Below are 24496 nucleotides of genomic sequence, written 5' to 3'. Positions count from 1 at the left end.
GGCTTAGCAATATTCAATGTCAAAAACTTTAGTTTAATTAATGTGGACACTGCACACTTAACTTCAAACTCTGGGTTTTAAATTATGGATCTAAATTTGAATTGACCCTTTGACTTCCTGTCAGTATTGGGTTATGCTCACTTACTGTCCCCCTGTTAATAAGCTGTATCTGAACACAATGTGTGAATCACAAGAGATGTAGAATACTACTTTACTCTTTTGCTTGGGTTATGTTCACTTACTGTCCCCCCTTGTTAATGAGCTGTATCTGAACACAATTTGTGAATCACAAGAGATGTAGAATACTACTTTACTCTGCTTGGTGTCATCTGTTCTTAGGCTACCTCAGCTTCCAGTTGTGTCACATGACCCTGCTCACTGCATCCTCCTTCTGATTAATCTATATATCCTTCACTTGCTAGGAGGCATCAAGAGGGGTGCCTCCTATTGGTCCCAATTTTTGCTGCTAATATATTGACAGAACACAGGTGGCGCTGCAGCACAGCTTTTCCTTTGACTCATGTACTGCAATGAAGAGAAGCATTCCTGTACCTGCCTCTTCATAGCATTACATGGGGGGGAAAATATTTTTTTTTTTACTTTTTTGTTGTCGTTTTAATTAAAATTTAATTAAGCTTTGGCCACATATGGCAGGGTAGGCACTGCCTCCCCTGCCTCTTATGAGTGCACGTCCCTGGAAACGACTCTAAATACCAGCGTTAGAAAGATCCCATTGAAAAGATAGGCTACGCAAATGGCGTAGGGGGATCTGCGGTATGGAAAAGTCGCGGCTGAAAAGTGAGCGTTAGACCCTTTAATCACTGACTCCAAATACCAGCGGGCGGCCAAAACCAGCGTTAGGAGCCTCTAACGCTGGTTTTGACGGCTACCGCCGAACTCTAAATCTAGGCCTTAATGTCTAAAAACACACACAGGATATACTGACAGTAAGTCTTACAGCTGAAAAAGAAGGCAGGGTTTTAACTTTCTCCAGAGAGTAAGTGAGCACGCTGAGCTACAGCAGACCATACTGAAGAAGCCATCTTCTGACAGTACAAGGCAATTTTATTTGTCCCTCCTGGCCAAACGTTTTTTGTTTGTTTGCAAGATGAGGAAAATGTGTGATATTTATTACATAGAACAGGGTTTGTGTTTTCTTACAAAACCGTTTGTTGTATTTTCTTACTTTGCTATTGACATACAAAAGGTATTTTATGCAATTGAAATGTTTATCAAAGCCTTTGGATGTGGTAAGGGATGCTTGCCCAAAGGAAGGTGGTTTACCTCAATTTTATGGAGTGATTTAATTCCTCAAAACTGATGTATTTACTTTCAAAAGAGAGAACACAGAGGCGCCACAATGGCCTAGTACCACCAGCACAGGAACAATCGATATCAAGATAGACAGGTACTAGACAGGTACTCACATGTGTAGTGCACCCAATGGTGCTAGTGGGGCAGGCTGGAACTTTAACAGTAGTCCTCTTTTGCAGATCTTATTGCTTCAGCATTCGACAATCCTAGCTGCCTCTAGATTGGAGTTATTTTTTGGGACTTTTTTGGTTTTTATATATTCACTTTGTCTATATATACATTTGCCCTATACTTGGTTTATATATTTTGGGTTTGCTGTGTTTTGTGGGTAGTTTGTATATCAGTACTTAGGAAGTGCCCCCTATGTGAGATTTACATTAGTGTTTTCTCTCCCTTTTCTCTTGATATATTTACTTGCCCACCAGCCCAGAAAGGTCTGGGAGAGATGGTATAGTCCAACTGGCATGTAGCAGTATGTTTGTCGATGGACCAAGGGGTGCATAGTTCCCTAATCAACTAAAAGCATTTCATTTTTCTACAGTTTTTACATGATTCCCATAGAGCCTGCTATTTTAAACAACTTTCTAATCTACTTCTAGGGGCCAATTTATTAAAATGCGGACAGACATGATACGATGTAGCGTATCATGTCCGTTGCACATCGATAAATGCCGACAGCATATGCTGTCGACATTTATCTTTGCACAAGCAATTCTGGTGAACTGCTTGTGCAATGCCGGCCCTTGCAGATTCACGGCCACAAGCAGGGGGTGTCAATCAGCCCGATCGTATAGGAATGGGAGGATTGAAGATCGCAGCCTCAGAGGCAGCAGACAAGTTATGGAGCAGCGGAAACAGGAGCATCAAGCTCAATTCGGAGCTTGATAATTCGCCCCCCTAGTATTTAATTTGCTTCATTATCTTGGCATCCAATATAACAGCAATGAGTTATTTGCTGATTTGTGGCTGCAAATATATGCCTCTTGCCACTGGCTCACCCAAAGAGTTCATATAGCTCCCAGTAGTGCATTGCTGCTCCTGGGCCTACCTAAATATGTTTTTCAACAAATAATATCAAAAGAACAAAGCAAATTAAATAATAGAAGTAAATTGGAAAGTCGTTTATTATCGCATGCTCTATGTCAATCCTGAAAGAAAAAAGGAGTTTCATGTCCCTTTAATTGTGACTTTCCTATCCCTTTAATGTTAAAATAATATTCACCCTCTGTAAAGCTGCATTCAGAAGTGATTTACATGGTATTTGGAAAAAAAGTGAGATTATATTTATTTAAATAAATTATGAAAGCTTTAAATCAAATAAATCTAAATGTTTCTATATGTGTCCATGTTTTGCAAGACAGCATGGGAATAAACTTGGCAACTTCCTATTGACCTGTGGATGACTGCTTTTGCTAAAGCCATATTTATTAAGGCTCACATAGTTAAGTTCATATTACAGTGCCCAGGCCTGGCACAGTTCCATTGACCCCTGTGGTGTCTTTATTCTTGGACTAAGATTCCAGTGGGCTCATGTTACAGCAGAGATTCTCACTTACTTTTTTTGCCACCATTAAAACAGAACTGTACTTCTCTATTTTATTTCAAAATAAAAGCAGTATTTAAAAGTTGAATTCTCCAGGCACCTGAACTAATATATGTGCGGTTGTAATAGAGAGATCATTTTCAGAAAAATAGATTATGGTGTTAAAGTACAAGGAACGAAGCCAAGATTGCTTATGTCAGTTACACAGTATGAAGTATAGAAACTGACGTCTGGTATAGGGGCTCAACCAAACTAAATGTATACATCACTGCTTGTTAATGGGCATTATATGCCTTGATAAGTAGCTTAAAAGGAAAATCTGAAATAATGATTCAGAATATTAATTGTTAAGAACTTACTGCTGACAGGTGGCTACCAGCATGTGACTTGTTATTGGCTCACCAGATGTGTTCAGCTAGCTCCAAGTAGTGCATTGCTGTGCTAGATCTGACTTTAACTATGTGTTTAATCCCTATGCATAACATGATTTGTTTGCACTTTTATATCTCTTTAAACAGTTAAATAGATTAGAATGAACTGTTTTGGGTTAAACAATTATATAAATAGCACTGGCAGTAAACAGCTGTGGTTTGTATCACATGGATAGATAAAACTAGGGTAGGCTAAGAGTTGCTATACAGTACTAGAGTGCAGCTAAGCCAGCAATAAGATATCTGAAATTCATCTCTCTACAAAGTCTCAGGTGATGACAGCACAGTAAATTGAATTTCTTGGAAAGAACCTACTCTGTGATCTTCCCTCAGAGCCACCTGGGTATCTTCCTGCCCCCTCCGACCTCGAGATCTACCATCTGTGGTACTGAAGAATGGATCACGTCCAAAAGGATCAGAGAAGCTTCTCATCATTTGGCGCACATGCTCTTGGTGTGCACGGAATGGATCACTACAAGCATAACAAAAAGACAAATAATATTAACATAAAATTATTTGACTTATCTTATTTGCAATGTCCAGTGTGTCCTAGACTAAATAATTAGTTAACATATAAAATAATTTACAGCACGGATGGACAAATTATAAGAGTCCAGAAACCATGGTTGCTCAAACTTACTGCCTCTTAAATAATTATACATCTGTCAATTATATATATATATATATATATATATATATATACATATACACACACACACACACACATACATACATATACACACACATGTATACACTAACTGGGCTCTTAAAAGTGACCAGTCACTGTCCAATTATGTGAAATAAATTTTTCAATCTGATTTACATTCTGCATTGACATGGTCCCATGTCTACAGAACAGCAGATCGGCCAATCAGAAATTAAAATAAATGTACACATAAATACTTCATGAAAATAACTAAAAAGGTTGGGGGAACAAATAAGCATTGTGATCTTCAGATCAGTGGTGTATTTAGATTTTGTGCTGTGATAGGCACTCAAAATTATGCTGCCCACACCAGGTTTTAGGCCTATTATGGCCATAATATTTTTTGGTAATGGTGTAAGGTGACTTATTTTTCAAGGCATTTCCAAAGTAAATGTTCAAGTGTGCATGTGTGTGTGTGTGTGTGTGTGTATGATGAGTGTTTGTTTGTGTTTATAGAGTATGTGTGTAGTGAGGATGTGTAGTGCAGTGTCTGTAGTGAGAATGAAAAAGTGCTACCCCTGGCAAGTACTTTGTTTGCCTAAGCCAAATTACGCCCCCCTGCTTCAGATAAAATTGGAATACATCAATATGCTGACAAAGCCCCTACAGGCGAAACGCGTAAAAGCAACTCTAATAGAGAAGCCATCACACCATTGGAAAGTCTCTGTTCTATTTCTATGTGCTTAGTAGAAGTAATTTGTGGAAAAATAACTTTATAGAAATGGTAGTGAACTTGCATTCCATTGGGGGTGGTAGGGACAAACACAATGAATAAATAAATAGTGAGACACTAAAGAGCAATCTTAGGCATTTGACATGAATAGCCAGAACTATTATCTTTATACAGATGTGGCATCAAAATCGAAACTTATTTGTTAATAATGTTGCAGTTAATTCATTTGAATTAGTTACTGATATAAGTGTTGCAGCAATCAATCAACCTAAACTTGCAATAAATTAATTTTAGGGGGAAAAAAAATCAAAACATAAATATATAAGTATGAGAAAGATGAAGTAACAAAAGTCTCTAGTATTCTAAATTCTTATTTATTATGATATATTTTTATAATGCAGCAAAATTCCGTAGTTCTAGGTAGATAAGTAAGGATATACAAAGACAAAAGATTTGTGGTAAGATACAAATGAATAAACTCAAATATGTGAAACAAAATAATACTGTGACCTTAAAACCAAAATTATATAGTTCTTTTTTGATTGAACCTCAGAAGAAAGAGATTAATATAGTGAAGTTCTGTTTACATTTCAGAGAGATAGGCAATTGTAACCTTACTTACGTATTTCTGTGCTATCACTCCCTTCCAAGGAGGAAACCAGACAGAGAACGGATGGATGATAAAGAGCTAGGTTATGAGTGGTGTGCTAATTGTAGCGGAAATAGAGGCGTATTACAAGTTAAAATATTTCTCTCTACCAGACAAGTGCAAAAAAGCTGAAGTTGAGCGCAGTTAATGTGGGATCGATAAATAGCGCTCCACTTGTAATCTAGCTCAAAATGTACAAATTTATTATAACATATAAAAGCACAACATGACCCAAACACAAGAGTATAGTGTAGTAAAGGACCAGCTCATTGTTTAGCCAGATATACGGCTCAAAAACCCTAGAAAGATGTAGATCTGGCTAAACCGTTGAAGATCTTTCAAAACAGTTAACTGGTCCTTTACTACCCTTGTGTTTGGGTCATGTGCTTTATATGTTTTAATAAATTTGTACACTTTATCATCCATCCTTCTCTGCCTGGTTTCCTCCTTGGAAAGGAGTGAGTGGGTACACATGCTTTTACCCTAAGAGCTCAGTGATAGCTCAGAAATACCTGAGTAAGCTTACAATTGCCTATCTCTCTGAAACATAAACAGAACTTATATTAATCTCTTTCTCCTGAGGTTCAATACTTGTTGATACGTTTCCAAGTGGAGAAAAACACAGACAAAGGACTATATAATTTCTATCTTAAGTGCACAGTGATATTTTGTTTCACATCTTTGATGTATTATAATACAGTTGGGTGATAATTTGACAGTCTATTGTATAAGCTACAAATACATAACAGACTAAAAAAATAAGGTTAGTATAGGAGGAGTAGGACACTTCTCTAAAGACCTTACACGCTACAGGTTGAGGGTGCAGAGACATAAGGTTTGGGGTAGCTTGTCACATGGATAGCAGTTGCGAGTTAAGGCAGTTAAAGATTTATTTTGGTTAATATGAAAAACAGTTGAGAGATGGTAAGCATCTAAGAATAGGTGTGTTTTCAAAACATGCCTGGAACTATACAAGGTTGGATAGTCTGATGGAGCAGTATAAAGAGTTCCAGAGGACAGCAGCAGCATGTGAGAAGTCTTATAGGCAGACGGGGAAGTAGAAATAACAGGAGTGGAGAGATGTAGGTCAGAGGTTGATCGAAGAGAATGGGCATTTGGAGATGAGCGAGGAAATATAGTTGGGAGTGTGGTTTTTAAGTGTTTTATAGGTTAGGGTTAATGTTTTGAATTTTATTTGAAAGTGTAAGGGAAGCCAGCATGGGGAATTGCAGAGTCGGGTGACTTAGGTGGATGAGTCTAGCTGAAACATTCATGTTAGACTGGAGGAGGAGAGGCAGTGCCTGGGAAGGCCATTTAAAAGTAATCAATACGTTACATGATGAGAGAATGAATTAGTTATTTTGTAGATTTTTGGGTAAGGAAAGGGTGAATGCTGGAAAAGCTGTGGATTTAGATACATATTAATACCATGATTTATGTGTCAACATATTCCACAGCAATATTACAAAAATTAAATGCACTGTATAAAATATATTTTATGAAATTATGCACCACCATATGCTCATCATTTCATGAAAATAAAATCATCCACAGATGATGTTCTGCCAATAACTGTTAATCTTTGTAACTGAAAAGGCATCCTTACGTTTTCCAACAGTATTTTCACACAGCCACTGCCAACTTTCCAAGAGGACAGCTAATAAACAATAAAATTCCAACCCACGCCCAGCAGTGACCAAAAGTTATAAGAATTTAGGTATAAATCAGCATTTGGCAAATGTATTTAAAACTCAGGTGCCACAAAGAATATTTTGAAAGTGGACAGATTTACATATGTAAACTAATCTGTAAATAAAATGCTTGCAATTATTTTACATTCTGTATTAAATACAGGATTTTCTTCAAGTATTGCCTTTTTTTGAGAGTTTGTTTTTCAAATTAACTTGCTATAACTATGACCAAACATTTATAGTTTGCAATTCAAAATCATTGTTCTGAAATAATGAGCTGCCAGAGGTAAGTCAGTGACATTTTCAGAACATTAGGATTTCTTACATTTGGACTGGATAAACATAATAGAAAATCCTATAAGTTGTAGGCGTTTCACCGGCTTTACAGGTCTACATATATAGAAGCAAACACATTAAGCCAATTGGAAAGGAGAGCTTTATCCAAAAACCGACTTGTTATTGCTGATGAGTATATTGCTTGTTTTGTTACAATTTGTTATAGCTGCTTAACAAGTTCATTTAAAAGGGACAGTCTACACCAGAATGGTAATTGTTTTAAAAAAATAGATAATCCCTTTATTACCCATTCCCCAGTTCTGCATTACCAACACAGTTATATTAATATACTTTTTACCTCTGTGATTACATGGTATCTAAGCCTCTGCAGACTGCCCCCTTATTTCAGTTCTTGTGACAGACTTGCATTTCAGCCCATCAGTGCTGACTCCTAGGTAACCCCAAGAGTGCAATGTTTTCTATATGGCACACGTGAACTAATGTCATATAGTTGTGAAAAAATGTCAAAATGCATTCAGATAAGAGGCGGCCTTCAAGGGCTTTGCATATGAGCCTCCTAGGTTTAGCTTTCCACTAAGAATACCAAAGGAATAAAGCAAAATTGATGATAAAAGTAATTTCTAAAGTTGTTTAAAATTACATGACCTATTTGAATCATGAAAGTTTATTTTTGTCTAGACTGTCCCTTTAACAATTTAATTAACTATTTTCTACCATTTTGTGCTCATGTTTTGTTGAAATCATTTTATTTTAGTTTCTATTTTCAAAGTACAATCTTAAGTGACACTGAACCCAATTTTTTTCTTTTGTGATTCAGATAGAGCATGAAATTTTAAGCAAATTTTAAGCAACTCTCTAACTCTCTAATTTATTACTATTATCAAATTTTCTTCATTCTCTTGTTATCTTTATTTGAAATGCAAGAATGTAAGTTTAGATGCCGGCCCATTTTTGGTGAACAACCTGGGTTGTCCTTACTGATTGGTGAATAAATTCATCCACCAATAAAAAAGTGCTGTCTAGAGGTCTGAACAAAAAAAAAGCTTTGATGTCTTCTTTTTCAAATAAAGATAGCAAGAGAACGAAGAAAAATTGATAATAGGAGTAAATTAGAAAGTTGCTTAAAATAGCATGTTCTATCCGAAACACTAAAGAAAAAATTTGGGTTCAGTGTCCCTTTAGGAACAACATCAAAATATTTTTTGCAAAAGTAATAAACAAGATTTGTTAGTATAATCAAACTAAATGTGTCTGTGTCTTCCATCATATCGATCTATCTCAATAAGGAATTATTTCTAGTGGTTAAGAATTTCCCATGGCACCAATAGACAAGCAGTGTAAAGGTTTTAGTTACATCAGTACTAGAATACAACTCGAGAACTTACATCATTTGATAGAACATGTGCTCATTAGTTCCCCAAGTCAGTAGTTTTTTATACCCCTAGTTCCCAGCCCTCTAATTGTCTTTTTCTGATCTGCTTTGTAAAACATTATATACGGTTCCCACTGCTCTAGGAAGCGGTCTTTGGTATTTAAAAGGGTAGCAGTGGCGCTAGACATATGGTAGTGATACTCTATTTTTCTTTTGATGTACTCAAACCGTGGTGGTTCCATCCACCAATACCTAGCAATACAAAGTCTTATGACAGTGCAGATCATGGCCATTTTGTGCTATTTTTTAAACAAAAAAAATCATAAATTCCAAACAATAAATTCCGAATGAACTAGGCCTTTCCCTAGGGCAGCCAGATTTTTGGGAAATAGCAAATTTTATTGCCTACCCACTCCTTAGCTCTCCAAAGGTTCAATGAATGAATGAATTAATTCATTCATCAATTTATTGATTATGTTAAATGTCAGTGATTTCTGATTAAATAGATGAGATGCATGGAACCTAACTGTGAAACTACTGTTGGTAATTAGGTCTACAGCAGTTTTAGCTCGGAACCAGCAGTGCTCTGTGACTCCTGAATGGTATTTTAACTATGTGTGTAACTACTTTGCAGGGATAAAACACAGAGGTTTTAAAATTACATTATGTAACAAATTAGAGCATGTCATTTTTCAACTATAATGGACCTTTATAAAGAATAATACCAATAAAAATATGTGTCAACCTCTGTAGTGATGGGGAACTTCCTATAATGTAATATTTAAACGATACAAAAGGAAGTGACAGGAGAAAAAAAGGAGGATCGCTTTGTAAGGTGCAGTAATCCAGTTTCCATTTAGAGCATTGCACGATTAGTCTAGAATTAGTACAGGAGGTCTTTATATAACTATAACAATTTACAGTTCCATCTATCTATAATCCTTGGTGTCAAGCACATAGCTATCAGTGTATTATGCCTAATGCACCGACTCCCTTTTGAAAGTTAGAAGATTAAAGAAAGATTAAAATTAAGATTTACCCAACAGTCATTGCATGTGAATTCCGTAATCACACAGTGAACAGTTTCAGCTTCTCTATCAACACTTACATATCATCTTATACCCAGAGCACGTCTCCTTTTCTCCTTTAACTCAGTTCTAAGGTTACTCTGAAGAAAGAATGATCTCTAGTTAGAACTTGTAGGCATGAGAATATATAGTGCACTGATAGAGGAAGCTGTTAATTCATCCAAACAGTGAACTGCACTCAGCATGTTTGCAATGTAACACTTGTAGGCACGCAAGTAAGGCACGGAGGTCATGTACTCTTGTCATAGCTAGTAATGTGCACCTTTTTCCAGATGTAAAGACTAGCTAACTAAAGCAATATTGTATTATATACATATACATAATAATATACAAGATGCTTATGTAAAACAACCGTTTACTTGAGATGCAGACTGCAAGTATTTATTTTAACTTTTTTGTCACATACACACAAAAAAATTACTATATTGTGATTTAACGGTCTGAATTTAAGAGATTTATTTTAAGGAATATACTTCCAGTGGTGGTTTCAATATGGAACAAACGAGAGCAATGGGGGAGATTGTGAGCGGTCTGTGGACAAGGTTGGGATGTAAGGGGTTGGGTCATTACTAAGGCATGGCCTTAGCAAAACAGGTGTGCAGTCTGAAATATTGGGGGTGTTTTTGCACACCCATGCACCTCTGTAAAACACCACTGGTTTTACCCATAATATCTGAGGATTAATTGGTATGTCTTGGATATTTTACCTATTATTTTAATCAAATCAGAATTGGTCAGAGGTGTCCAACTTTTTCACATGATGGGCAACATTATTTTTTTCCCACTTGGAGGACCATGGGGCACATTTTAGAAATGTTACCAATCAGTATACAATGAATAGCATTAGGAATTTTGTGCACAGGCAGTAAATTATGATTGCTCATTAACACATTAATACCAAACGGCTAGATTACGAGTCTTGCGTTAGGCTTAAAAAGCAACGTCGGAAATACCGCAAATCCACTTTCGTCAATTATGTATCCTATATTTTCAATGGGACTTGCATAGCGCCGGTATTACGAGTCTGACAAAAAGTGAGCGGTAGACCCTCTCCTGTCAAGACTGGTACCGCATTTAAAAGTCAGTAGTTAAGAGTTTTACACTACAACGCCGTAACATAAAACTCTTAACTAAAGTGCTAAAAAGTACACTAACACCCATAAACTACCTATTAACCCCTAAACCGAGGCCCTCCCGCATCGCAAACACTAAAATAAATATTTTAACCCCTAATCTGCCGAACCGGACATCGCCGCCACTATAATAAATATATTAACCCCTAAACCGCCACACTCCCGCATCGCAAACACTAGTTAAATATTATTAACCCTAATCTGCCGGCCCTAACATCACCGCCACCTACCTACATTTATTAACCCCTAATCTGCCGCCCCCATAATAAACATATTAACCCCTAAGTCTAACCCTAACCCCCCTAACTTAAATATAATTTAAATAAATCTAAATAAAATTACTACAGTTAACTAAATAATTCCTAACTAAATACTTACCTATAAAATAAACCCTAAGCTAGCTACAATATAACTAATAGTTACATTGTAGCTTACTTAGGGTTTATTTTTATTTTACAGGCAACTTTGTATTTAATTTAACTAGGTACAATAGTTATTAAATAGTTATTAACTATTTAATAACTACCTAGTTAAACTAAAGACACATTTACCTGTAAAATAAAACCTAACCTAAGTTACAATTACACCTAACACTATACTACAATTAAATTAATTACCTATTAATGTGTGGGTGGCGGGTTTTAATGTGGCGGGGGGAATTGTAATTTTTTTTAGGTAAAAGAGCTGATTACTTTGGGGCAATGCCCCGCAAAAGGCCCTTTTAAGGGCTATTTGTAATTTAGTGTAGAGTAGGGCTTTTTTTTTATTTGGGGGGGGGGGGCTTTTTTTATTTTGTTAGGGGATTAGATTAGGTGTAATTAGTTTAAAAATCTTGTAATTTGTTTATTATTTTCTGTAATTTAGTGTTTTTTTTTTTTGTACTTTAGATAATTTTATTTAATTGTAATTAATTGTATTTCATTTAGGTAATTAATTTAATTATAGTGTAGTGTTAGGTGTAATTGTAACTTAGGTTAGGTTTTATTTTACAGGTAAATTTGTCTTTATTTTAACTAGGTACAATAGTTATTAAATAGTTATTAACTATTTAATAACTACCTAGTTAAAATAAAGACACATTTACCTGTAAAATAAAACCTAACCTAAGTTACAATTACACCTAACACTATACTATAATTAAATTAATTACCTAAATGAAATACAATTAATTACAATTAAATAAAATTATCTAAAGTACAAAAAAACAAACACTAAATTACAGAAAATAATAAACAAATTACAAGATTTTTAAACTAATTACACCTAATCTAATCCCCTAACAAAATAAAAAAAGCCCCCCCCAAATAAAAAAGCCCTACTCTACACTCAATTACAAATAGCCCTTAAAAGGGCCTTTTGCGGGGCATTGCCCCAAAGTAATCAGCTCTTTTACCTAAAAAACATGACAATTCCCCCCCCACATTAAAACCCGCCACCCACACAACCAACCCTACTCTAAAACCCACCCAATCCCCCCTTAAAAAAAAAACTAACACTAACCCCTTGAAGATCACCTTACCAGGAGACGTCTTCACCCAACCGGGCCGAAGTCCTCAACGAAGCCGGGAGAAGTCTTCATCCAAGCCAGGCGAAGTGGTCCTCCAGACAGGCAGAAGTCTTCATCCAGACGGCATTTTCTATCTTCATCCATCCGGCGCGGAGCGGGTCCATCTTCAAGACATTTGACGCGGAGCATCCTCTTCTTTCGATGGCTAAACACAGAATGAAGGTTCCTTTAAATGACGTCATCCAAGATAGCGTCCCTTCAATTCCGATTGGCTGATAGAATTCTATCAGCCAATCGGAATTAAGGTAGAAAAAATCCTATTGGCTGATGCAATCAGCCAATATGATTGAAGTTCAATCCTATTGGCTAATCCATTCAGCCAATAGGATTGAGCTGGCATTCTATTGGTTTTTCCAATTGGCCAATAGAATGCCAGTTCAATCCTATTGGCTGATTGCATCAGCCAATAGGATTTTTTCTACCTTAATTCCGATTGGCTGATAGAATTCTATCAGCCAATCGGAATTGAAGGGACACCATCTTGGATGATGTCATATAAAGGAACCTTCATTCTGTGTTTAGCCGGCGGAAGAAGAGGATGCTCCGTGTCGCATGTCTTGAAGATGGACCCGCTCCGTGCCGGATGGATGAAGATAGAAGATGTCGTCTGGATGAAGACTTCTGCCCGTCTGGAGTACTACTTTGCCCGGCTTGGATGAAGACTTCTCCCGGCTTCGTTGAGGACTTCGGCCCGGTTGGGTGAAGACGTCTCCTGGTAAGGTGATCTTCAAGGGGTTAGTGTTAGGTTTTTTAAAGGGGGGATTGGGTGGGTTTTAGAGTAGGGTTGGTTGTGTGGGTGGTGGGTTTTAATTTTGGGGGGGGATTGTAATTTTTTTTTCAGGTAAAAGAGCTGATTACTTTGGGGCAATGCCCCGCAAAAGGCCTTTTTAAGGGCTATTTGTAATTTAGTGTAGGGTAGGGCTTTTTTTATTTTGGGGGGGCTTTTTTATTTTGTTAGGGGGATTAGATTAGGTGTAATTAGTTTAAAAATCTTGTAATTTGTTTATTATTTTCTGTAATTTAGTGAGGGGGTTTTGTACTTTAGATCATTTTATTTAATTGTAATTAATTGTATTTAATTTAGGTAATTAATTTAATTGTAGTGTTAGGTGTAATTGTAACTTAGGTTAGGTTTTATTTTACAGGTAAATTTGTCTTTATTTTAACTAGGTAGTTATTAAATAGTTAATAACTATTTAATAACTATTGTACCACTTAATAACTGGAGTACCACTTCGCCCGGCTTGGTTGAAGACTTCTCCCGGCTTCGTTGAGGACTTCGGCCCGGTTGGGTGAAGACGTCTCCTGGTAAGGTGATCTTCAAGGGGTTAGTGTTAGGTTTTTTAAAGGGCGGATTGGGTGGGTTTTAGAGTAGGGTTGGTTGTGTGGGTGGTGGGTTTTAATGTTGGGGGGGATTGTAATTTTTTTTCAGGTAAAAGAGCTGATTACTTTGGGGCAATGCCCCGCAAAAGGCCTTTTTAAGGGCTATTTGTAATTTAGTGTAGGGTAGGGCTTTTTTTATTTTGGGGGGCTTTTTTATTTTGTTAGGGGGATTAGATTAGGTGTAATTAGTTTAAAAATCTTGTAATTTGTTTATTATTTTCTGTAATTTAGTGGGGGGGTTTTGTACTTTAGATCATTTTATTTAATTGTAATTAATTGTATTTAATTTAGGTAATTAATTTAATTGTAGTGTTAGGTGTAATTGTAACTTAGGTTAGGTTTTATTTTACAGGCAAATTTGTCTTTATTTTAACTAGGTAGTTATTAAATAGTTAATAACTATTTAATAACTATTGTACCTAGTTAAAATAAATACAAAGTTGCCTGTAAAATAAAAATAAACCCTAAGCTAGCTACAATGTAACTATTAGTTATATTGTAGCTAGCTTAGGGTTTATTTTATAGGTAAGTATTTAGTTTTAAATAGGAATTATTTAGTTAATTGTAGTAATTTTATTTAGATTTATTTAAATTATATTTAAGTCAGGGGGGTTAGGGTTAGGGATATACTTAGGTTTAGGGGTTAATATGTTTATTATAGTGGTGGCGCCATTGGAGGCGGCAGATTAGGGGTTAATAAATGTAGTTAGGTTGCGGCGACATTGTGGGCGGCAGATTAGGGGTTAATAAATATAATGTAGGTGTCGGCGATGTTGGGAGCAGCAGATTATGGGTTCATAATTATAATGCAGGTGTCGGCGATGTCGGGGGCGGTATATTAGGGGTTAATAAGTGTAAGATTAGGGGTGTTTAGACTCCGGGTTCATGTTAGGGTGTTAGGTGTAGACATAAATGTATTTTCCCCATAGGAATCAATGGGGCTGCATTAGGAGCTTTATGCTGCTTTTTTTAAGGTGTTAGGTTTTTTTTCAGCCGGCTCTCCCCGTTGATTTCTATGGGGAAATCGTGCACGAGCACGTTTTACCAGCTCACAGCTAACGTAAGCAGCGCTGGTATTGAGGTGAGATGTGGAGCTAAATTTTGCTCTACACTCACTTTTTTGTGGTTAACGCCGGGTTTGTAAAAACCCGTAATACCAGCGCTATCTGTAAGTGAGTGGTCAGCATAAACTGCTCATTAGCAACGCACCCCTGTTAACGCAAAACTCGTAATCTAGGCGAAAGATAGCAAGAAATAAAAAATAAAACTTCCATAGTGATGTTAGATAACATCGTACATGAAGTGCATCTTTATTACTGTCTTAACTGTTGTCATGGGAACAGTGCAAAAATATGTCTGGCGACTGTATCTAAAAGGCTGATGGCAGCGGTTCCTGTGGTGTGATGTTTTATGTGCACATGGGTGCCCTGACCTGAGCGTTTGCTTTCTCAACATTACTTACTGGTACCTTGATATTGCTAAGGTACTTGCTACTTTTGGGCATATAATGGAAACTATGAAACAAATGGAAACTAACAGTACCTAAAAACGTTTAACCTATGAATTTGATATTAAAAAATAAATGAAATAAAAGCAAAGAGTGAAAGTTATAAGATGAAGATGAGAAGTGTATTGTCTTCCTCTTTGTAGAACAGGGCCTTGGCAGCACTCTCGGAATCTACTGATGTATTCGCTCAGAGTAAACTGGGTGCACAGCCGTTGACAGAGCTAACCCCAGAGCAGACTGGGTACAAACACACTGTAAGAGAAAATGTCCAGAAAATTGTACCTTTAGAGGCAGTAGCCTCAAAGGTACACCCGCTGTACCCTTTAACATGGGAGCCAGGGGTCAAGTCCTACAAAAAAAAAAAAGTGTGGGAACTCACCAAGACTTCCGCACCCCCACTCACAATTAATATATATATATATATATATATATATATATATATATATATATATATATATATATATATATATATATATATATATATATATATATATTAAAAGTCTATTTAGGCTGTAGCCCAGCACTCCAACCAGGTGGAGCAGCCACGACCTGGGTGCAATCCTCAGAATCAATAAATGCAAATATCCATATAGAAGAAGGGTACGCTCAGGATTTATTTAGAAGATGAATAATTTCTTTATTTAGTAGAATCAATAATACATGGTCGACGTTTTGGCCCTCAGTTGGGCCTTCATCAGGACAAATATAATCTGAAAGACAGACACAAAGAAGAATACTAAAAATATGGATTTAAAAAAACAAAACAGAAAGTGAAAAAAACAACCTATCTAACCAGCACCAATCAGGATAAAAACTGACTAAACAGTCAGATGCAGGAATCATCAATAATCCAACAAAGGATAACCAAAGAACAATCAAAGCACAACCACACAAGAAAGTGGCACAAAATGAAATCACAAGAGTAACTAAGATATGGCAAGAATAACAAGCTACAAAGTTTGTAGTACAAACCACAGTGATACTGTATCCACATGATCACAACTAGGCAATTTGACAGGGTATAACAGCGACAATGTATTAATCAATTAGCCCATAGTATACAGCCACCAAACCTGATGCAAAACTGATAGAATATACTATCAAAAAGAAACGCTGACACATAAGCAGGCAGGCTGAACATAGGTGCAAATAATAGATAGACAATAACAAGAAATGAACAGGTAACGTGCCCTAAGCGTGTCCCACATAGTAAGAATAGAGAGTGTAGGACGCCACTAGTCCCCATAGTAAAAGAGGAACTAAATGCCATAACTTGCAAATGCTAAAGTCAGTGTATGCTGTATAGACAGTTAAACATGATTAAAAACTAATGGGAACAGGGACCCACATATCAAAATACCGCAAGCGATAAAGTGTGTGTGTTAAATACCAAGGGTTATCAGTGGCTAACCGGCTATGCATCAATCATATAATAATGTGTGAATCATAGCTGCTACACTGAACAGCATGTTCAATAATCTTAAGGGATAGACCCTGATAAGGAGTAAAACCGGGCCATGGTAAATAAAATCAGAGCAGAACACAAATAATGTTTAAAAATTATGTACCTTACAACTGCCGAGTAGCAGAGATCTCAGATCCAGAACAAACGAGTGACGCTAGCCACGAAAGCACGCCTTAAATAGGGGGAGTCATAGAACCAACTAGTGCATGATAGGTTAAGCCCAGGCAACGCCTTGTGTTGTTGTGGCAATCACACAGCTGATTGCAAAAAAATCCATGTATACCGAACATCAGTCCGACAGTGAAACACAAAAGCCCGGCAATACAGGAAACAAGTTAGCAATGGCACTATTGTAGGCAATCCCCACTATGTTAAATAATCAGATTCCTTCACTTATATTCTTGTATTAATCTCTGTGGGTTGGTGCTTGTGCACGGAAATAGGAATATACAACAAGTTAGTGAAACAAGAGTAGTTCCACTGAAAAGTAGTAGTACAAGCCCCTAGTCTGGGTAGTAGAGTCCTTAAAAGTGAATGTGACTCTCAAAAAATCCATTTCTTGGACTTATGCATATACAAGTGTGAAGCTGATCAGGGTTGTTTTTTGAGAACGACCCCTTTACTCGAAACAAACACCCTTCTGCTGAACAGCAGCTATCACTCTATGCAATTGAAACGAGGTATCATCAAATCACAGTTCATGAGAGTTTTACGCAACACTTCAGAACAAGATCAGAGAGACATCCAGGTTGAGTCCATGAAGAAAAAGTTCCTTGAACGTGGTTACAGTTCGAAAATGGTATCCGACATTGTGAAAGAAGTAAGTTGCTACGAACAATCCTCTCTCTTGCTGAGAAAACCTAAGGTTGTCCAGGTAGAGGCCAATACACCCATCAACTTTATCACCAGCTATACACCAGCCACCAAACAGGTTGTTGATATCATTAGGGACAATTGGCATCTCATCAATCAAGATCGGACACTCCCATTTGAAAATTTCTCACACCCCAGAGTAGTCCACCGGAGTGGCTCCAGCCTGAAGACACTGCTTATGAAAACAGACCAATGGCATAGAAACAGAACCTGGCTTGCTCAAACCAAAACTGGTTGTTACAAGTGTGGGAGCTGCGTCACTTGCAGTTCCTTGATCACTGGCCAAAGATTTCACCACCCGGGTTCCACTAAAATGTACACAATCAGGCACAGGCTCACATGCACTTCCCAATATGTTGTCTATTTCTAATCTTGTCCCTGTGGCCTCTATTACATCGGAAAGACAAGCACCACCTTCAGGGAGAGACTGGCCAATCACAAAAGTGCCATAAGAGCCGCTTTCAAGGATGACCAAGCTGACCAACCTGTGCCCAGGCATTTTTTGGAGCAGAAACATCCCATTGCCACTCTCCGTGCCATGTTGATAGACACAGTAGTACCCCTGAGGAGAGGTGGTGATCGCAACCACGAACTGTTAAAGTGTGAATCCAAATGGATCTATCGATTAAACACTCTGAGCCCACATGGGCTCAACGCTCATTTGGACTTTTCTGTATTCTTTTGATCTTGTTTAAACTTTTTGTTTTGTTTTCGTTTTTGTTTTGTTATTTATTCTACTCTCTACTCTTTTTTTCACTGTTTGTCCTGTATTTGTTGGTGTCACTATGAATATTGGCATGGTTACCTTTTAGTTTGATCCCATCTCGAGTCATCTGCTCTGAACACACAGCATCCACTATCTTAGTGAGTTTTGTCTTGTTGTATTGTATTATCTCACTACCCTACTCGACTTCGGATCTGGCCATCTACCTAGTGATAAGGTGGGACATATTTGGCTTTACCTATCTTTGATACCTTGTAGGGTTGAACGTGTACCCTGGGTGTTGGTGCGCTCCACCACTGACTAGGCTAGTGTTTCTTATAGTATTGTGGGCTTAGTGGTTCCCGTATCCCTGTACATTCTATTATCAGGTGTATGAGTGTCATTATACCATTAGTGTTGATCTAGTTCTGGACCGCGTGGTTCCATGACTCCCTCTGTTTTAGCCGCGTTCCTCTTGGCTAGTGTCACGCGCTTGTCTCAGTTTCAAGATCGCTGCTTTTTGGCAGGTTCCAGGCATACCGGTATATTTCTAATTGTATATATAGTGTTTACACTGGGGTTGCAAAGGTCCAACTCTACGTCCTACTTGTGTCTACCACTTCGTATGTTTGAATTTTTTGCTATGTGGTACCTTTATCCACATACATACGGTTGCGTACTGAGTGGCTCTTGTGTTCATTAGTCTTGCTGCGGTTTTATGTAATCAGAACACCCTGGTGTGTGCACTTGTTACCGCTGACGTTAAGGTGCATGTCCTGAGTATTGCTGCGTCCTCTTGGTGCTGATTAGTTTATATCATTTTTTGCAGACTGTCTGCTCTTTGAACATTATGTCATTTTGGCATCATTCATTGTGGATGTACCTGATGGGCCGGTATTAACTCGTATCATTGTCATTTGATCTATCTCATATGAGAGATTATTTGGTCATATTTTCTATGTGGCTTTGTAGCTGGCTGGGGCTGTGTGTATTACTCTGATTTCCCCTTGTACTGATCATTGGATTGACTTGTACTCTTTAAGTTGCAGTGTGGTATGCGCATTTCTTACTAATTTTTGGTATCTGAAATGGTCGAGTACGAAGGGTGATTGTGCGCTCTCCAATCACGCTTGCCGGGCTTTTGTGTTTCACTGTCGGACTGATGTTCGGTATACATGGATTTTTTTGCAATCAGCTGTGTGATTGCCATAACAACGCAAGGCGTTGGCTGGGCTTGACCTATCACGCACTGGTTGGTTCTATGACTCCCCCTATTTAAGGCGTGCTTTCGTGGCTAGCGTCACTCGTTTGTTCTGGATCTGAGATCTCTGCTACTCGACAGTTGTAAGGTACATAATTTTTAAACATTATTTGTGTTCTGCTCTGATTTTATTTACCATGGCCCGGTTTTACTCCTTATCAGAGTCTATCCCTTAAGATTATTGAACATGCTGTTCAGTGTAGCAGCTATGATTTACACATTATTATATGATTGATGCATAGCCGGTTAGCCACTGATAACCCTTGGTATTTAACACACACACTTTATCGCTTGCGGTATTTTGATATGTGGGTCCCTGTTCCCATTAGTTTTTAATCATGTTTAACTGTCTATACAGCATACACTGACTTTAGCATTTGCAAGTTATGGCATTTAGTTCCTCTTTTACTATGGGGACTAGTGGCGTCCTACACTCTCTATTCTTACTATGTGGGACACGCTTAGGGCACGTTACCTGTTCATTTCTTGTTATTGTCTATCTATTATTTGCACCTATGTTCAGCCTGCCTGCTTATGTGTCAGCGTTTCTTTTTGATAGTATATTCTATCAGTTTTGCATCAGGTTTTGTGGCTGTATACTATGGGCTAATTGATGAATACATTGTCGCTGTTATACCCTGTCAAATTGCCTAGTTGTGATCATGTGGATACAGTATCACTGTGGTTTGTAGCTTGTTATTCTTGCCATCTCTTAGTTACTCTTGTGATTTCATTTTGTGCCACTTTCTTGTGTGGTTGTTCTTTGATTGTTCTTTGGTTATCCTTTGTTGGATTATTGATGATTCCTGCATCTGACTGTTTAGTCAGTTTTTATCCTGATTGGTGGTGGTTAGATAGGTTTTTTTTTTTCACTTTCTGTTTTGTTTTGTTAAATCCATATTTTTAGTATTCTTCTTTGTGTCTGTCTTTCAGATTATATTTGTCCTGATGAAGGCCCAACTGAGGGCCGAAATGTCGACCATGTATTAGTGATTCTACTAAATAAAGAAAATATTCATCTTCTAAATAAATCCTAAGAGTGCCCTTCTTTTATATGGATGGATATATATATATATATATATATATATATATATATATATATATATATATATATATATATATATATATATACATACACACATACATACACACCCACACTGTATTTATATGTATATAATCTATACACTTTGGTTAATGAAAGCAAATTAAATCCAATTAAGGGTTGAATGGTTGCCTTTGGGCCTGAGACGATTCCTCTGTCGCAGAGTCTCACCCACTTAAGGTGCAATAGTCCTATTTCTGATGAGGGGACCTAAATAACCCCAGATCAAGCCACACAGAAATGTAAGCACCACGTGTTACTGTAATGGAGGGGACCTTGTCAGGAAATGTAGAGCACAAACAGAATGATGCAAAATAACTTTTCACTTTAAAACAAAAGTCTTTACTTTCAGTCAGCAGTTCAAGGGTTAAACAGCCACTCTTTCTGTTGTTAAACAAACAAGCAAAATAAAGTAGTACACATACAAAGTCATGTGCTTTAGAACAGAAAAACACACAACTTATATAATCCTACAAGTTCCTAGGATAAAGCATTAGGCATTTTAATACAGGTTAAACAAGATAACTCTCCCAGTGTCTTGCTACTTCCCTGTCTGAGATCCAAATGAATCTAACCTTGCTTGCAAGAGCTGCCTTATATAGCTCTCTAACTATCCTCAGCTCAGCTGTTGCTGACTTCTTCTTGTCTGCTAAATGCTGTTCCATCAAATGTATTCAATAAAATCCAAATTTACATTCACCTACCGTGTTCCTGCTCAGACAGATTAGTATTTGTTTGGCTTTAAATAATAATCATTCGGCCACACTAAAGTTTGATGATTTTGGAAAGTGTAGCCCGATAGAAGATCCTAAGACTCTTCCACTGGGATTCCTGAAAGAACCATGCAAGACCAACTATTCCAAAAGGAGTTAATCAGTGTTTTATTGGACTAGACTCTAACAACACACCATTTAAGTTATGGTGACACACTCCACATAAAACATAAACATAGAGAAAACATATAGACAAAAACATAATAAAATATAACTAATAAAAGGAAGAAGGATTCAAGGGTGGCATAAACAATAAAACTCACAATTATACATTTGAATTGTCACCTTATGCAAAATATATGCAAATTAGTCTTTTTTCCCCAGTACACATTTTGGTGATGAACCTTATACCAATAGATGGCGCTTAAACAGCTCTTGTTTATTTTATAGAGTTTAAAGTGACATTTTCAATTTAAGTTAATACATTTGCTTTATGTGTGAAAGATATCATCTTGATGCTCTAAATATAAATACTATTTAAATGTTAAGTGCTAGTGTGGTTAGAACCAGCAACACAGCATCAGTGAAGATGGGCTGTTAAATATTTTTATTTTTGTGTCCACCCCTTGCATATAGCCAGCAACCAATTTTTTTTCTTTTATGATTCAGATAGAGCATGACATTTTAAGCAACTTTCTCATTTACTCCCATTATCAAATTTTCTTCATTCTCTTGGTATCTTTATTTGAAATGCAAGAATGTAAGTTTAGATGCCGGCCCATTTTTGGTGAACAACCTGGATTGTTCTTGCTGATTGGTGGATAAATGAATCCACCAATAAAAAAAGTGCTGTCCAGAGTCTGAACCAAAAAAAACCTTAGATGCCTTCTTTTTCAAATAAAGATAGCAAGAGAACGAAGAAAAATTGATAATAGGAGTAAATTAGAAAGTCGCTTAAAATTGAATGCTATAGGCATGCTCTGGGGTTTCCGGAGGAGGAGCTAACTGCACACACCTGTGTGTGATTACCTTCCAGTCCTGCAGCTGCTGGTGGAGTTTCTCGTGCCAAACCCAGGGACCTGGGTAGCTTCTTGGATAGCCTGTATCAACGCTCCTGGAACCAGACAGTGGACAGACATCCCACTGTGCTGACATTATTAGTCAGCTTGCAAAAAGCCTATACCTTGGGCTTCCTCTTTTTATATATATTAGAACTTGTGATATAACTTCAAAGAGGAACAGAGTGCCTCCCTCCCCCACCGGTGCTGCGTGGGAGGTTGAGGCTATCTTTATACACTCTCTCTGCTATACTGATAAACTGCCTTGAACCTGGCCCTAATTACCTGCAGGATAACAGCAGATTCTCTCCATACCCTTTCCTCCCCCACCGGTGCTGCGTGGGAGGATAAGGCTATTTACAAATATCAACACTGCTGCACTAACAAAGGACCTGATGTTTTTTTCCTGACTCCTGCCCTGAGTACCCACAGCAGCGCGGCGGACCCCCCACATACCTTCCTCTCCCCCACCGAAGTTGCGAGGGAGACAGAAATCATCCGTGAGACTGAGCTGAAGTGTGGTGGCGGAGCCGCATCTTCAAGCAGGGAGCGATAAGTACTCGAAGCGGCTCTGCTCGGTGCCGGACTGAAAGCTTGCTGGAGAATCCCCCCTCCCCCACCGGTGCTGCGTGGGAGGTCGGGGCTGTGTGTAGCTAGCCTGGCAGTTGCCGCTGAGATCTCCCTGTGCAGCGCCTCTGCATATCTCTGCTCTGGTTCCTCGAGACGCTGTGGGTAAGCGCTAAATTAGGAGGTGCTCAATCTGGGAGCATGTTTTTCTCTCTTCACCTTTTTTTTGGGGATACCAACCAGAGCTGCATGTCCTGGGGAACACTGTATGGATCCTGGTAAAAATGCTATGGAAGATGGCTGTATAATTAACCCCTCTAATAGGTATCAGCAATTTTGGCATTTTCTCATATTGAAGGCTCTTTCTGCCCACCTACCTGGCTATTAGTTGAACGCTGATGCATAGAATGACCCAGGTAAGGTGACGAGCTGCATACATACAAGAACTGGCTGAACTTTATTAACTATATAAAGGAACTTTTTTTTTTTTTTTTTTTTTTTTTTCATTGGCTCCTTATATGATTCTTTTTTCTGCATATGATTTGTTTGGCACATTTAATTTTATTTAACTATATTACTTGTCGCTACAATTTTTGTCATATCAATGTATTGAGCAAATCTAGGCAAAAATGTTAATGCTTAAGAATGTGTAAAATGTGCATAGTATGTAAAAAGACATTGTACTTTCTCCTCTAAAAAGTGAAACATTCTCAGGGGAGAGAGAAGGGAGAGGAGAAGCGGAGGACAAAAAAAAAATCAAAGGTTATTGAGTGTGAATAAGGAATTAATAATTCAATACCAGAGAAATTTACTATAACCTTTTTCAGGATATATTACCCATTATTACTGCTTGGAGGGAAGGGCTATATAGAGATAAAAGATCCTCAGTTATATTATCTAATAACTCTTTCCTAAGAATAAATCTCCTACGTTCCCTGAAAATAAAATACTATCCCTTACTATTGGACAGGGAGAAAGTTTATATAGAAATATAAAGATCATTAGTTAAAACTACCTTATAAATTTTTTTTAAAGAAGAGATATTTTAACTTCTCTGAAAATAAAATACAAATGAAACTGACTGAACCAGGATATAACTAGGTCACTGTGAATATGTTTGCTTACCTATAAAATATACTGTATATAATTGCTGGAATAATATTTTCTTGGATATAAATCTAATTAAGAAATTGCTGTTGCTGCTTTCAGAGATACCATTTCCTTTATTGTGTCTTTTGAAGATTAGCAACAGTAAGACAATTAACAAATTGGCATAAAATTGCCTAACATTAATAACGTCCCTGATCTCTGCATCCCTGGCTGGATCTAAATAACACGATTTAATTCACAGTTTATTATTTTTCCTTTCTTTCCTTTTTTTTTTTTTTTTTTTTTTTTTT

General features: G+C 37.4%; 1 protein-coding gene across 3 annotated transcripts in view; it reads right to left on the bottom strand.

Moving 5' to 3' along the window:
* Window positions 1–24496, bottom strand: part of MLF1 (myeloid leukemia factor 1) — a 96616-nt gene that overhangs the window by 63951 nt on the left and 8169 nt on the right. For all 3 annotated transcript variants that reach the window (XM_053710088.1, XM_053710089.1, XM_053710090.1), the window contains exon 2: window positions 3604–3760. In XM_053710088.1, coding sequence (XP_053566063.1) covers window positions 3604–3760 — 157 coding nt within the window. The remainder of the gene's footprint in view (window positions 1–3603; window positions 3761–24496) is intronic.

Source organism: Bombina bombina, chromosome 4, assembly GCF_027579735.1.
Source record: "Bombina bombina isolate aBomBom1 chromosome 4, aBomBom1.pri, whole genome shotgun sequence".
NCBI classification, from domain to species: Eukaryota; Metazoa; Chordata; class Amphibia; order Anura; family Bombinatoridae; genus Bombina; species Bombina bombina.
The sequence above is the reverse complement of the archived record's forward strand: the minus strand, read 5'-3'. Positions and strand labels throughout refer to the sequence as shown.